The sequence below is a fragment of the Paroedura picta genome, chromosome 1 (genome assembly GCF_049243985.1).
Source record: "Paroedura picta isolate Pp20150507F chromosome 1, Ppicta_v3.0, whole genome shotgun sequence".
Lineage (NCBI taxonomy): Eukaryota > Metazoa > Chordata > Lepidosauria > Squamata > Gekkonidae > Paroedura > Paroedura picta.
The window spans coordinates 78,824,427-78,837,147 of NC_135369.1; the positions used below are offsets into that span (position 1 = coordinate 78,824,427).

At 44.0% G+C, this 12,721-nt stretch overlaps 1 protein-coding gene across 3 annotated transcripts in view; it reads left to right on the forward strand.

Annotated features, from left to right (window-relative positions):
• SMYD3 (SET and MYND domain containing 3) overlaps nt 1-12,721 on the forward strand; it is a 440,651-nt gene that overhangs the window by 348,475 nt on the left and 79,455 nt on the right. For all 3 annotated transcript variants that reach the window (XM_077344317.1, XM_077344327.1, XM_077344318.1), the window contains 3 exons: nt 1,226-1,293; nt 2,432-2,534; nt 12,381-12,491. In XM_077344317.1, the coding sequence (XP_077200432.1) occupies nt 1,226-1,293; nt 2,432-2,534; nt 12,381-12,491 (282 nt within the window). The remainder of the gene's footprint in view (nt 1-1,225; nt 1,294-2,431; nt 2,535-12,380; nt 12,492-12,721) is intronic.

Below are 12,721 nucleotides of genomic sequence, written 5' to 3' on the forward strand. Positions count from 1 at the left end.
ACGTTCCCTTGTTTGATCTCACACCACTAGTCCCTCTCAGTATTTTCTGCTCTGGTTGGCTGTGACTCTCTAAAGTTCTCATACAAAGATGTTTCCCAGCACCTCCTTTCTGAGATGATTTAACTGGAGATGACATGGAATGTTCCTGGACCATTCTGCATGCAAATCCTGTTTCTAGTAATTGAGCTATGGCCCTTCCCCATCAGACATAAAGGCTACTGCTTTAGCCATTCTTGAAGCCGTTGGCACAGATTGTTCTGCAAACTTATTGGATGGGTGCAAGCCATATGGACAGATCAACATTTCATGGAAACGAATGTTTTTTTTTCATCCATCTGGATGGAATTATCCATTCTTTGTGTGCTGAAAAATCAAGTCAATAATTTTGTAACCAACATAATTGGTATTTTAGACAGGCCAATCTTAGCTCAGAAGTGTTGCCTGGAATTACTTTTCCAATAGCAGCAGGAGAGGCATAATTAAGATGTATGACTTTTGTAAGTGAATGGGAATGTTTGAATGGGTTAAATAAATAACAGACTAATTAAAGTAGGATTTTTAGCTTTAAAAAGGCATTTTATTATTGTATGTATATTCATTTAAATTAACTTTCCTGTCAAGGACTGTGAAATTGCTCTGTTGGCAGATTTTATGTTTTAATTTACAATTACAATACAATTAATGTAACTTTGCAAATATCCAAAGGGTGAAACTTCATGTGCAGTGTTTTTCCCCATCAGGGTCAAAAAATGGGGCCTCATCATATATTTAAATTTGCAGGGATTTATAACCTTTCATAAAATAGCAGTGTTTTTTCCCCTACTTATCTTTTGGGTCATTGTGTTGCAAATTTAATAGTATTTCTACTAGTAAATTTTATGAAAGAGACTAACCCGCAAAATACTTTTGGGGGTTCCTTACGTATGCTGAAAATGATTAATTTGTTATTTTTATTACCCCCCCCCCAGTGACTTTTTGAGGATTGAACATTTTTATTCTCAGAATGTTGAGGCAAAGAGAAATGGGGAAATGAGCTTGCTGAAGTTACTCTTAAGAGCTTATAGAAGACTTGTAGTTCAAGGAAAAGAGATTTCCCTGTCCCAGTTTATAATCAATCTGTTGGGCGCTTTGTCTTGTTATACATAAATGCTTTCTATTTTGAGGATTTCTTTCACTTGGATATGAAGTTTTAAAATTATTCCGGATTTGAACCTTGTTTTCACAGGTGACCTGTAACTGCTTCAGCATAAGTAATGGAGAGGTGCAGGATGTTGGTGTTGGCCTTTATCCCAGGTACTGTGGATATTCTTTAATTCACAAGCAATGAATATCTACTACTTTTCACCCTAGGCTGCTGAAATAGCAGGTACAACTTGCAAGAACATGTAACACGGTGGCATTCTTTAAAAAGAAAGTAAACAATTTTGCACATACGGCCATAAGCTCTATGGTCTTCCAACATATGGAAAGAATACATAAACAGGGTGCCTCCCATGTACTTCTGTCATGATTTAGTAGTCTGTAGTTCTTCTGTAGTTCTGTTCTGATTTAATACTGCACCATGGCCAGGCCTAGCTGACACCCAAGGATGAATTCCCTTTGTAGCTTTCCAAGCACGCCAGATGCCCTAACATTCCTTACCTCCTTCCCCACTCCCAGGTCCGGTTGGTCTCCCTTCTTCCCATCCATTTCTCACCCATAGTTGCTATCAAGAAGTTGTGTCTTCCTTGATATGGTATCAACCCCCCCAAACCCTATATGTGTCCACTTGTAATCTGTATGTTAGTTCTAACTATGCCTTACATGTAGCAGCTTGTTCTGCTCTAATAAAGAAACTCTTTTAAGGAAAGTTTGCTTTTCTTGGAGTGAACAAAGTACCTCATACCTATTTGGCCCATTATGCATGGCTGCCGAAATGGTGATTTTGGGTCACATGGAAAACAAGAGGGGGAAGACACGAAGCAAACAGCTTACGCACGGGACGGGACGCAACGGCGGCAAAACCCAGAGTAACCGATTATGCACGCAGTGACCCTGCGCCACTTCTGATTGCGCCCTGGTCGCCCAGAAGCTCCGCTTTCTTCTGCATTTCGCTAACGCAGCTTTTTCGGCAGCATGCACCAAATCTGCGGCCAGTTGCAGCCGGCGCCATACATTATCGGTGATTTTAGGCGATGCCATTCTACCCCGAATGCAGACCTTCCCCTCCGTGCATAATGGGCCTTTGTCAAGCATCCCCATGTATTCCCATCTCAGGGGGGGGGGGGAATTAGAGGAACTTAAATTAATTCTCACATGGCTAGATGGTTATTGAAGCAATTTGATTCAAGCCCAGTTGTAGAAGTGAGTAGGGGAAGAACGTTAAAATGTCATCTTTGCTTGTGACAGATAATTGTTATTCTTAATCAAGACTGTTTTTTCCCTTTTCCAGCATGTCTTTGCTGAACAACAGTTGCGATCCAAACTGTGTGATTGTCTTTGAGGGTCCACAGCTCTACCTTCACTCAGTCCGGGAGATTCAGATAGGTGAAGAGGTAGGGTAATTAACTTGTTCTTCCTTCCGTCACAGACATCTACAGCAGCTGCATCTCCTTAAATAACTTCCAGACTTCAGGGCCACCAGCTTTAACACTTTGGTGACATATTGATGCTACTTCCTATCACACAGCTATCAGGAAGAAGATGATAAAGGGAATCCTTTCTTCACACTGTCTGGGTCCCATAATCATTACCTCTCATAAATCATCAGCAGTTTTGATTAATTCTTCTCCCTCTGTTCCTCCTTTAGGCACTTCATTTTGTTTGTATTTGAGTGCCTTTACCCTGATAAAAACACTTATGATACTTCTGGGTGGAATGCAGCATTCACTAAATCATTGCAACAATAAGCATTTGTCAGACTGAGACCATGCTGAAGCAGTAAAGCTTTCATTGGCAAAGAATGTAACAAGGCAGGAGTTGTTTCCTTGTTGGTAGTATTAAAAATGACTTGGAGAGATGCCCTTTCAAAGTGATTTGTGTGTTTTATCAGAAAAATTCTTGACACCATTTTCTTTTCAAAACTGGGGATATAGAATACAGTCCTTCCCCCAGCTGCAATCAGTGAAGGGAAATTTAATGCTAGATTCGAGAATAGGACAGCCTCCTTATCTAATACTGGATCTCACTCAAATATACACATAACTGCAATTACTTTTGCTGTAATATTTCTTGCCTCACTTGTTTTTCTGGTCTTGTTTCTCCTTCTGACTGTAAGGAGTTTATCTTGACCATTAACTCACTTTACACATTGTACTGTAAGGATCAATAGATTACAATTATGATAGGTTTGAAGACTTCTGCCATTAATTTGCACTGACTTCAATATGGCTTTTATTGAGGCAAAAATTGCAATAGGAATGCTCTGAGAGCATATTGAATCACAGGGGCTGCTGGCATAGATTGGGCAGTTGTTTTTTACAGTAATGCTTTACTGCTTTCCTTATTAAAAGTTGTAGCAGATTTTCAGTTGGTGTAATTGGCTATTCCACAATGAAGCAATTTAAATGAATTAATGAAGAAGTATTTCATTGCTGCAGCAGTTAGATTTCAGAATAAAAAGTTTGTTCTTTATGTCTTAGTAAAGTACAAAAAACCTCTTAGGGGTTCATTTCATTTTCAGCAATTATAAACCAACATAGTTTCCAGTGTATTATGCAACCACTATCAGTTTTGAAATTTTGAGGAAAGGTTATAAGTACCACCACAAAATGGGTCCCACGGGAGTTAAGATCAGTAACAAAATGGCTCCTGGGGAGACAATTACAAAAAGGTTGGGAGATCTGAACACCCAAAGATTATACCTCCTGGGCTCTTCTGAATGGCTCTTTGTTTTAGGGAAGAAACAAGCTGGCACCAGGAAAGTCAGTGATTGACAAAATGGTGTCCATGTGTATCATGTAGAGCAGTGGTCCCCAACCCCAGTCCGGGGACCAGTAGCGGTCCGTAGATCAGTCGGTATCAGGCCGCGGCTCCTCCTCGTCTTCCTCCCCGGCTGCTGCCTCGGGCTGCCCTGCCAGTATGCCGCTGGCTCACATTTGCTGCTCTCCAGCAGCTGCCATGGCTGGGGCTCCGCCTTGGCATGGCACTGCACAGCTGCTGCTGGCAGCGCCCCCCAGCAGGCGGTGGGAAGTCAGGGGCGCCAGTGGGAAAGCAAGTGGAGCAGGGGCTCACGCAGCAGCAGCAACGTCCCTTGGCAAAAGACTACCCCCCCCCCGGGCCTCAGTAAAATTGTCAAGCATTGATTGGTCCCTGGTGATAAAAAGGTTGGGGACCACTGATGTAGAGGATTGCTGCTCAACAGACAGCCCCACAGGGGTTCGACTCAGACTCAACTGGCAGCAGTGCAGATTAAAGAGCCATGACTGTCACCTCTTGCCCCTTCACTAGCTGGAAGCAAACCAAGCTGTGAATACCTCCAGGGCTCATCTGGGAACCAACCCACAGTACTGACAGAATCGGGCATGTGTATTACCTTTTCTCAAGTGCTGTCATTGTTGGCAGCAAGGTGAGACCCAACAGATGGTTGGTATTTCAGGCCCAGTTCAAAATAGCCAGAAGTGGCACAGGTCCCAGAGGACGCAAGCTATGCCCATCACCACCTCTTCTGTTGTCAATGTCTGGGAGCAAGGTTACCCAACCTTGCCTTGGCAAAGCAGCCACATGCTGTGCTAGGCTAAGATCCAACTGTTCACCTTGTAGGTGAACAGAAGGAAGCGATTTTGAGGAAACATAAGCAATAAATAGAACAGATGAGGTTTTGAGATCAATTACTGCAAAAAGCAAATAGTCATTCTTACTATCAGTGCACCCCATTCCCAGAAGTCTTAATGCTAGACCATCACCTGTACTAACATGAGCCATGAAGGGGGGACTAGGAGTTAATCACTTTTAGGCCCATTCTGCATGGTGGCAGCCACACCAGGCCAACCCACCCTCAGTGCATTGCTGCAGAGCTGTATGGTCCACAGCATTCTGTGTCCCCATGGGGGATGTATTTCAGGGCTGGATCTGCTCTGAAATGTGCTCCGGGAAACACAGCAGCAGTTGAATGGTTCTGCCACATGGGTGTGTATGTTATTTTGCAGGAAGGTGGGACTGCATGGAATAAAAAATTCCTGCAGAATAAAAAACAATGCCCTGGTCTGTCCCAGAGAGTGGCAAAGCGTGGCAAAGCCAACCAGGGCATTTTTTGTCCCCTCTAGGGAGGGGGACAAAAGGCTCAGTACTTCCTTAGGCAGATGATTCCACTGCTGAACTACTCTGACTGTGAATTTTTCCCCCTAATATCTCGCCAATACTGCTCTACATTTAGTTTAAACCAGTGGTCCCCAACCTTTTTATCACCGGGGACCACTCAATGCTTGACAATTGTGTGTGTGTGTGTGGGGGGGGGGGGGGGGATTGCCGTTGGCAATCAAGTGAGCGCTCCTAAGTGCTCCTAAGTTCTCCCCCCGGGGGGGGGAGAAGCCGAGGCGGCGCTTCTGCTCAGGAAGGCGGGGTGGTTGGGGCGGGGGAAGGAGGCACAACCGTTGGCATGCCAGTGAGCGCAGGCACAGAGCTCTGAGCTTGCAAATGTGTGCCTGCGGGATCGTGGATGAAGTAAAGGGCCGGGGGGGAGAAGGCGTCCTTCGCGGCCCACCTCCAATTAGTCGACGGACCACATGTGGTCCGCAGCCCACAAGTTGGGGATCACTAGTTTAAATCCATTACTGCAGGTCCTATCGTCTACTGCTAATAGGAACCACTCACTGCCCTCCTCTAACTGACAACCTTTCAAATACTTAAAGAGAGCAATCATATCCCCTTTCAACCTCCTCTTTTCCAGGCTGAACATTCCCAAGTCCCTCAGTCTTTCCTTGTAGGGCTTGGTCCCTAAACCCTGGATCATCCTCGTCACTGCCTTTTGAACCCTCAATTTTGTCCACATCCTGTTTCAGTTGAGGCCTCCAGAACTACACACAGTACTCCAGGTGCAGTCTGACCAGTGTGGTATACAGCGGGACTATGACCTTTTGCTATTTTGATGTGATGCCCCTGTTGATATAGCCCAAAACTACATTTGTCTTCTTTACTGCCACATCACACTGTCTGCTTATAGTCCACAAGTACCCCAAGTTCTCATTCACACATTGCTATCCAGAAGTGTATCTCCCTTCCAGTATGCACACTTCTCATTTTTGTGACCCAGATGTAGAAGTCTGCACTTATCCTTATTGAAATGCACCTTGTTCTCATTTGCCCACTTTCCCAGCATATTCAGATCTCATTGAACTCTCTGTCTTCTGGGGTGTTCGCTACTCCTGCCAATTTGGTGTCATCTGTAAATTTAACAATATACTATTTTCTGTCTTTTGAACATGGTGCTGTCGTGTTGTGCCATCTGAAGTTACGTTATTGAGAATTTCCTGGCAGTCGCAAAGCTACAGTTAAAGGCAGGAGCAGGGAAACAAACTCTTCTCCTCTCCTGATGTAGTGAAGCAGAAGTATTCGTGGCTGATTTGAGATCATAACCACGTCTAATCATAGGAACAGGGAAACCAAAATACAAAAATCAGCTGTGGTTATTTGACAGCCGGTCTGTTTCTAATTATGAAGCGACACGAGTCTCAAATTTGCTCACAGTCACTCAAAGGCAATTATAATACCTTTGTCTTTCCTATGGTGACAGTTTGCTGTTCAATTTTTGTGGATTTTTGCGGTTTCAAACTCCTAGTGGTTTAACTCTTTATGCATTTTAAAAAGAGAAAAAGTATAATATTGAGAAGACTAAAATAGCTTGCCTGGAGACTACTGTGATTCATTCAGAGAGAAACTGCTACATTTTTAGTCCCCCCCCATTTACTAGTTTGAGTTCACTCTAAAGACTGCTTCCAGTAACTCTGAATTAGCCTGTCTCTGAGCAGTCTATTTGTGCTTAAATTACCTTTCACAGTTGGTTCTCCTAGAACTACTTTTTGATGGTCCCTTGAGGTGGCTATCTAATTCAATGCTCTTTATCAATCTTCCTGTTCCATTTATGCTACTCACATAATAACTGGAGGACCACAGGTATTTCAAACTTCACTGTACTGAATTAAAACCTATTAGGCAATGCTTGTCACATTTCATATCTTTAAATTAATACTCATCTTGAGTTATCAGAGTTGACAGTCTAGCACAATAAGTTCACATCCAACAACCTTTTATTAACCTTCTCTAACAAGAAGAATGTTATTGCTTTAAAAAAAAATGAAACTCAAATAGAGATTGGAGGATTGCATTTTCTAAAAGCAAGCTTTCCTTTATCAACTTCAGTATGAATAATGTTTTACAGTGATTGGGGGTGTATTGAGATTTCTCAAGATATTAAATGGAAACAGTGATATGGAACTGTACAGTTGGGTGGATCCAACCAGATTTTACATTCAATCTTGCCCCACTCCCCTCCTTACTACAGCTCCTCACATGTTTTTTATTTGAATCTCATGACATCTTAAAGACTAACAAATTGTCAAAGCTTTATTCAGGCTACCCATCTGAATGTGTCTTTTATTTATTTAGAACATGTATTAGTTTCCTCTCTTTCTTACAGAGTTCAAGGCAGGTTGCGACATTAAATATATAATCTATTCCCGTTTAATAAAACAGTAAGAGGTGTTGGGGTGGGCTGTGTCCGTGATCAAAACTCCCGGATTGGCCCCTTGGCCCCAGACTGACAAGCGGAGGGGCCAATCAGTTCCAGGGCAATCTGGAGACATGGCTGCCAGTCTGCTCCTGACCACCGCAGGGAGAGGAGGTCAGCAGGGCTGCCAAGGGTGATGAGAACAGAGGCTTGGACAGGCTGTGCCAGCCCTTTTCGCCCCAAGGCTGTCCTAACTGTCATGTCCAACTGCAAATGGCCTCAGAACCCTGACAGAGCTGGCAGGAGGCTGTGAAGGAGCCTCTGACAGGCCCTGGCTGAGGGGAGGGAGGCCTTTCCAAGAGCAACGCAGGGGAGCCTGAGGGCCTTCCTTTTGAGGGAGGGGGGGGGACTTTCCTCTTCTGCCAAACAGTTGGCTGACAGGGAGGCCACAGAAAAGCCCCTTCTCACTTAAAATACTGCTCTGGCTGGGGGTTAGACACAGCCAAGCCATGTGTCTTTCTTCTTTGCAACTCTCTGCAGATTTGATGCCTACTGCACAGAATTATTCTGCAGACAAAACTTGTTCTTTTGTCTCCTGTTTCACCTGCACAACAACCCTGTGCAGTAGGCTTCAGGTCTTTCAATTCAACAACAACCTGTGTGGGAGGCCTTAAATGTTTCTTCTCTACTACAACCCTGTCCAAAGTAGCCCTTTCTGCCTGGGGAACTGATCTTTATACTCTGCAGGTGAGCTGTAATTCCAGGAGCTCTCCAGGCCCCACCTAGAGGTTGGCTACCCCTGGGTTGGAAATATTCCTGGAGGTTTGGAGGTGGGACTTCAAAATCGTACAATGCCTCAGAGTCCAGCCTTCAAAGGAGCCATTTTTGCCTGCAGTTGGGAGGGAGTGGTGCAGGTGTGTCCCTCCTGGGCTATGGGCTATGGCCAGCCCTTACCAGCAACTGTTTGTATTCTGGGGCACAGACAGGCAGACCAGCATCAGTCCTGTGAGTCTGGAAAGTGCAGGAAGATCTAAATAAATATTTACAGCCTGAAACTGTAAATAGTGAACAAGTAAATGGCTGGAGACACATGGGAACTGACTTGACTTTTTCCAACCTTGGCCTGGCAAATAAAAAGTAAACAATATAAAAAAATAAACAGTATAAAAAAACTTATTAAGGTCAAGACTGATGTGCACAGAGAGTCTTCCTCTTAGGGTTGCCAGCTTCCCTGTGAGGCTCTCTACCCCACCTCCCTCATGGGGAGTCTGCTATGGGGAGAGGAAGGGAAGATGATTGGAAAATGTTTTGAGACATCTGAAGCCTGCTGGGTCACTGCGGCCCATTCCCAGTTCTCTCAGACCTCTCACAGCCCCACATAACATAATGGAAAAGGTGTTTGTAAACCGCTTTGAGATTCCTTTGGGTAGTAAACAACAGAGTACAAAAATCTGTTCTTCTTCTAAGGAGGAACCATGAAAGAAGCATGTGGGCACATAACATTTTATCAACAGTGAAAAATGGAAAAGAAAAAACAGGGTAGACACCTGTGTACTGTGACTACCCCATGTGTATTAGGGCAGAGGGGCATTTCAGTGTCTGCGGCCTAATTTACACAAGAAGGGAAATGATGCAGAACTGGGGGGAATTGGTTGCCATGTAATCTTCCTCTAAGAAGAATCTCCAGTCTGATTTTCCCTTCACATATCTTAAGACATGACTCTGGAAAGCTCATCTGTAACCACTATGCCACAATTCACAAAGGTCAGTCTTCTCAAACAATCAACGAACATTCCACAGCACAGGTTCTTGACACCCATATCTCCACACCCATGCCCTCATTTGCCACCACACCACCACAACCTCCCACACAACACACACATTCAACCCCATGCCCTTACAGACTGGACAACTCCTCCCCTTCCTCTTCCCACTGCCAAGCTCTAGCACCCGTTGTATTCTTGGATACAACGGGCTTTGCCTCTAGAATATATTAAAAACATAAAAGAAAAATTTTAAATCACAACTCAGGACTGCTAGTAAACCAAACACAGTTCTAAATAAAAGCATTTTTAATTGTGTCCTAATAATTGAAACAAAGCGGTCTGAAGTCCCAGAGGTCTGGCAGTAGCTGTCTTGCTGGGTATAGCAGGGGTTCCCCCCTCCACTGTTATCCCTGCTTTCCCTCAGACATAGGCCAGGACCACCCCTCAAAAAAAATCAGAGCGTTCACTCTGGACTTCCGCTTCCCAACTATCCACTGTCATGACTCCTCTCTTGTCCACCAGGCCTCCCAGGAATCCCGGAGGACCAGCAAGTTATGTAGGGTGTAGTTCTCCACCCGATGTAGAGGACTATAACTCTCTGATGTTCTTTGAGCAGCAGGTGGTAGTGCTGATGTTTTTTGTGTCTGGAGGAGGGGTCAGGAGGAAACCCCATCACTAGTAGGGATTAGGGCTGGGCTGGGGCTTGGCTCCTCCACGCCTCAGCTCCAAACTCCGAGCTCTGCCCAGTCTCTCATGCGAGCCCGTTGATCCCGGGCAACCTCCTGGTTCTGATCTACCCCTCCTGAAGGTCTGAGCTCTGCCTCCAGAAACTAAATCAAAACAAGGAACTGAGCTGGAATTAAGTCCTGTTTTTCCCCCATAACGGCTCCCAATGGCTCCCACCTTACCCCTCCAGTTATTGGAGGTTTGGGAAGTTTCCAGTCATTTCTTTTTAGAATAAAAATGCTAATGTGAAAGCAGAGCAGTAACACTGCTGCTACCGCCTTTGCTGCCATCTTTGTTCTCTCATTGCAGCCCAACCAACAACAACAACAACAAGCCTTTATCATAGAATCATAGAATAATAGAGTTGGAAGGGACCTCATGGGCTATCTAATCCAACCCCCTGCACTATGCAGAACACTCACATCCCAATCGCTCATCTACTGTAACCTGCCACCTCTTTGCCTTCACAGCATCAGCCTCTCCGTCAGATGGCTATCTAGCCTCTGTTTAAAAATTTCCAAAGATGGAAAACCAACTACCTCTCGAGGAAGCCTGTTCCACTGAGAAACTGCTCTATCTGTCAGGAACTTCTTCCAGATGTTTAGATGGAATTTCTTTTGAATTAATTTCATCCCATTCATTCTGGTCTGTCCCTCTGGACTAGTGATGGGGTTTTAAAAAAGCCCTAAGCCCTAATAGTGATGGGGTTTAATAGCATATAAAAGTACAATATAAGGAGGGAAAGTGCAAAAGGATCCACTTCTAGTAAAAGCAAAGGCAAAGATGATGCTATACAGTAAGACATAATACATTCATGATTTCTCATGGCAAGATATAAAAACTTTGCAACTGGTTCAATTATATCAGGGTTCTGGTATGTCAAAAGAAACCTGATGCCTTCTCCCAGCAGCTTCACATAGAAATAGATTAATATGGGGGATGAAATTGAATCCTGCAGAAACCCACAGGCCAGGGGTCACGAGGCACAGTAGAAATCCCCCATTACTACCTCTGAGGCTTCCCCCCCATAGGACTCGAACCTCCGCAACATGGTATCCCCCAGCAGAACTAGCAGTCTAGTTCGTGGTAGAGGTCATCAGTCAAAGCAATCTGTATTCCAAATCTCACTCTGAAGTCAGATGGAAATTAATTTGAAATCAATCTCTTCAGTCTCATTGGAATCTCTTGGAAGAGCCCCTGGAGCTGAGAAGCAACCACCTGCTCAAGAATGGAAGATTGGAAACTGGCCGTGAAGATCAGTGATCCCCACAATGACCTTTTGTGTGGTTAACAGGGACTCTTCCTGGCTGGATTCATCCCAGGTTTCTGAACAAACCAATGTGTTAGAATTCATATGTTTGAAGTCATGTACCTGGAATACTTTCCTCCCCTTTTTTCCGTGCACCTGATCACTATTGCCTTTTATAATCATTGCTTCAACTTAAAATGAGCATTGACTGAGTAGGGCAAAAATCTTTTATGATTGTCCAGTGCACAATACTGAATTCTATGAGACATTTATGTGCCTTTTACTGGGCAAAACCTTTAGATGGACATATTGGGTAACAAAGGTACCTCTGGTTCACTTAAATGAACTATTGCTGAATGCATTAACTGTAAATATTTTCTTGTGGTTGCCTTCCCCTAAAGAATTCAGTATAGCATACATGGTTCATTTCTCCCCATTTTATCCTTGTAACAATCCTGTGAGATAGGCGAGACTGACAGCTCATAGCTTGCCCAAGACCCTTTCCACACCCAGGGAAAATGGCTCAATGGACATCTTAATGCTCCGCGAAATTACAAGCATGCCACAAAAACCTCCCTATTTGCTGAACGCTTTGGGAATGTTGTTAGAACCAGATCCCCCGTCCCCTAGGAGGGAATTCACTGTTTCCTCAAGTGGAAGCTCAAAAGAGTTATGTTGGCTTCCTCCACTGTTTCCTGCCCCAAAAGATGACAATTCAGATCCTTCACTGTGGGGAAGATTTCTCATATTGCCTTGATATGAGCATACTCAGAATTATACCATGTTGTCTTGGTATCACTTGGAGTAAGAGCCCTAATAAGGTGCTAAGCCTGAATTATTTTGTTATTCATTGATCATTATATGAAGAATCCCTTGTAAAATTAAAAACACCTTATAGTTGTTTCTAACTATAATATATAATAGTACGTATAGTTAATATGTATAATATAGTCCCTTTGTCAAAATGTAACTCTCTTCTCTGGTTGGTTGTGTACAGCTCACCATCAGCTATATTGACTCCATGATGCCCAGCACTGAACGTCAGCAACAGCTGAAGCGTCAATATTGTTTTGAATGCGATTGTCTTATGTGCCGCACACATAGCAAGGTAGGTTGGTAATCCAGGCTCTGGGTAGCGGTGGATGGTGTGCCAGGACTTGCAGTGTTGCTGTTTGTTGCTGGTGCTGTGATACTTCAAGAAGGCACAGCTTTGCTTTCTGATCCACTGAAAGTTTGGGGGAAAGAAAAGCATAAAAGAAAAATCAGAGGAAATGACACAATTTAGGATAATAAAGGGTCTCAAAATGTAGAAGTCTGTGGACATGTGCAGAAAAGCCT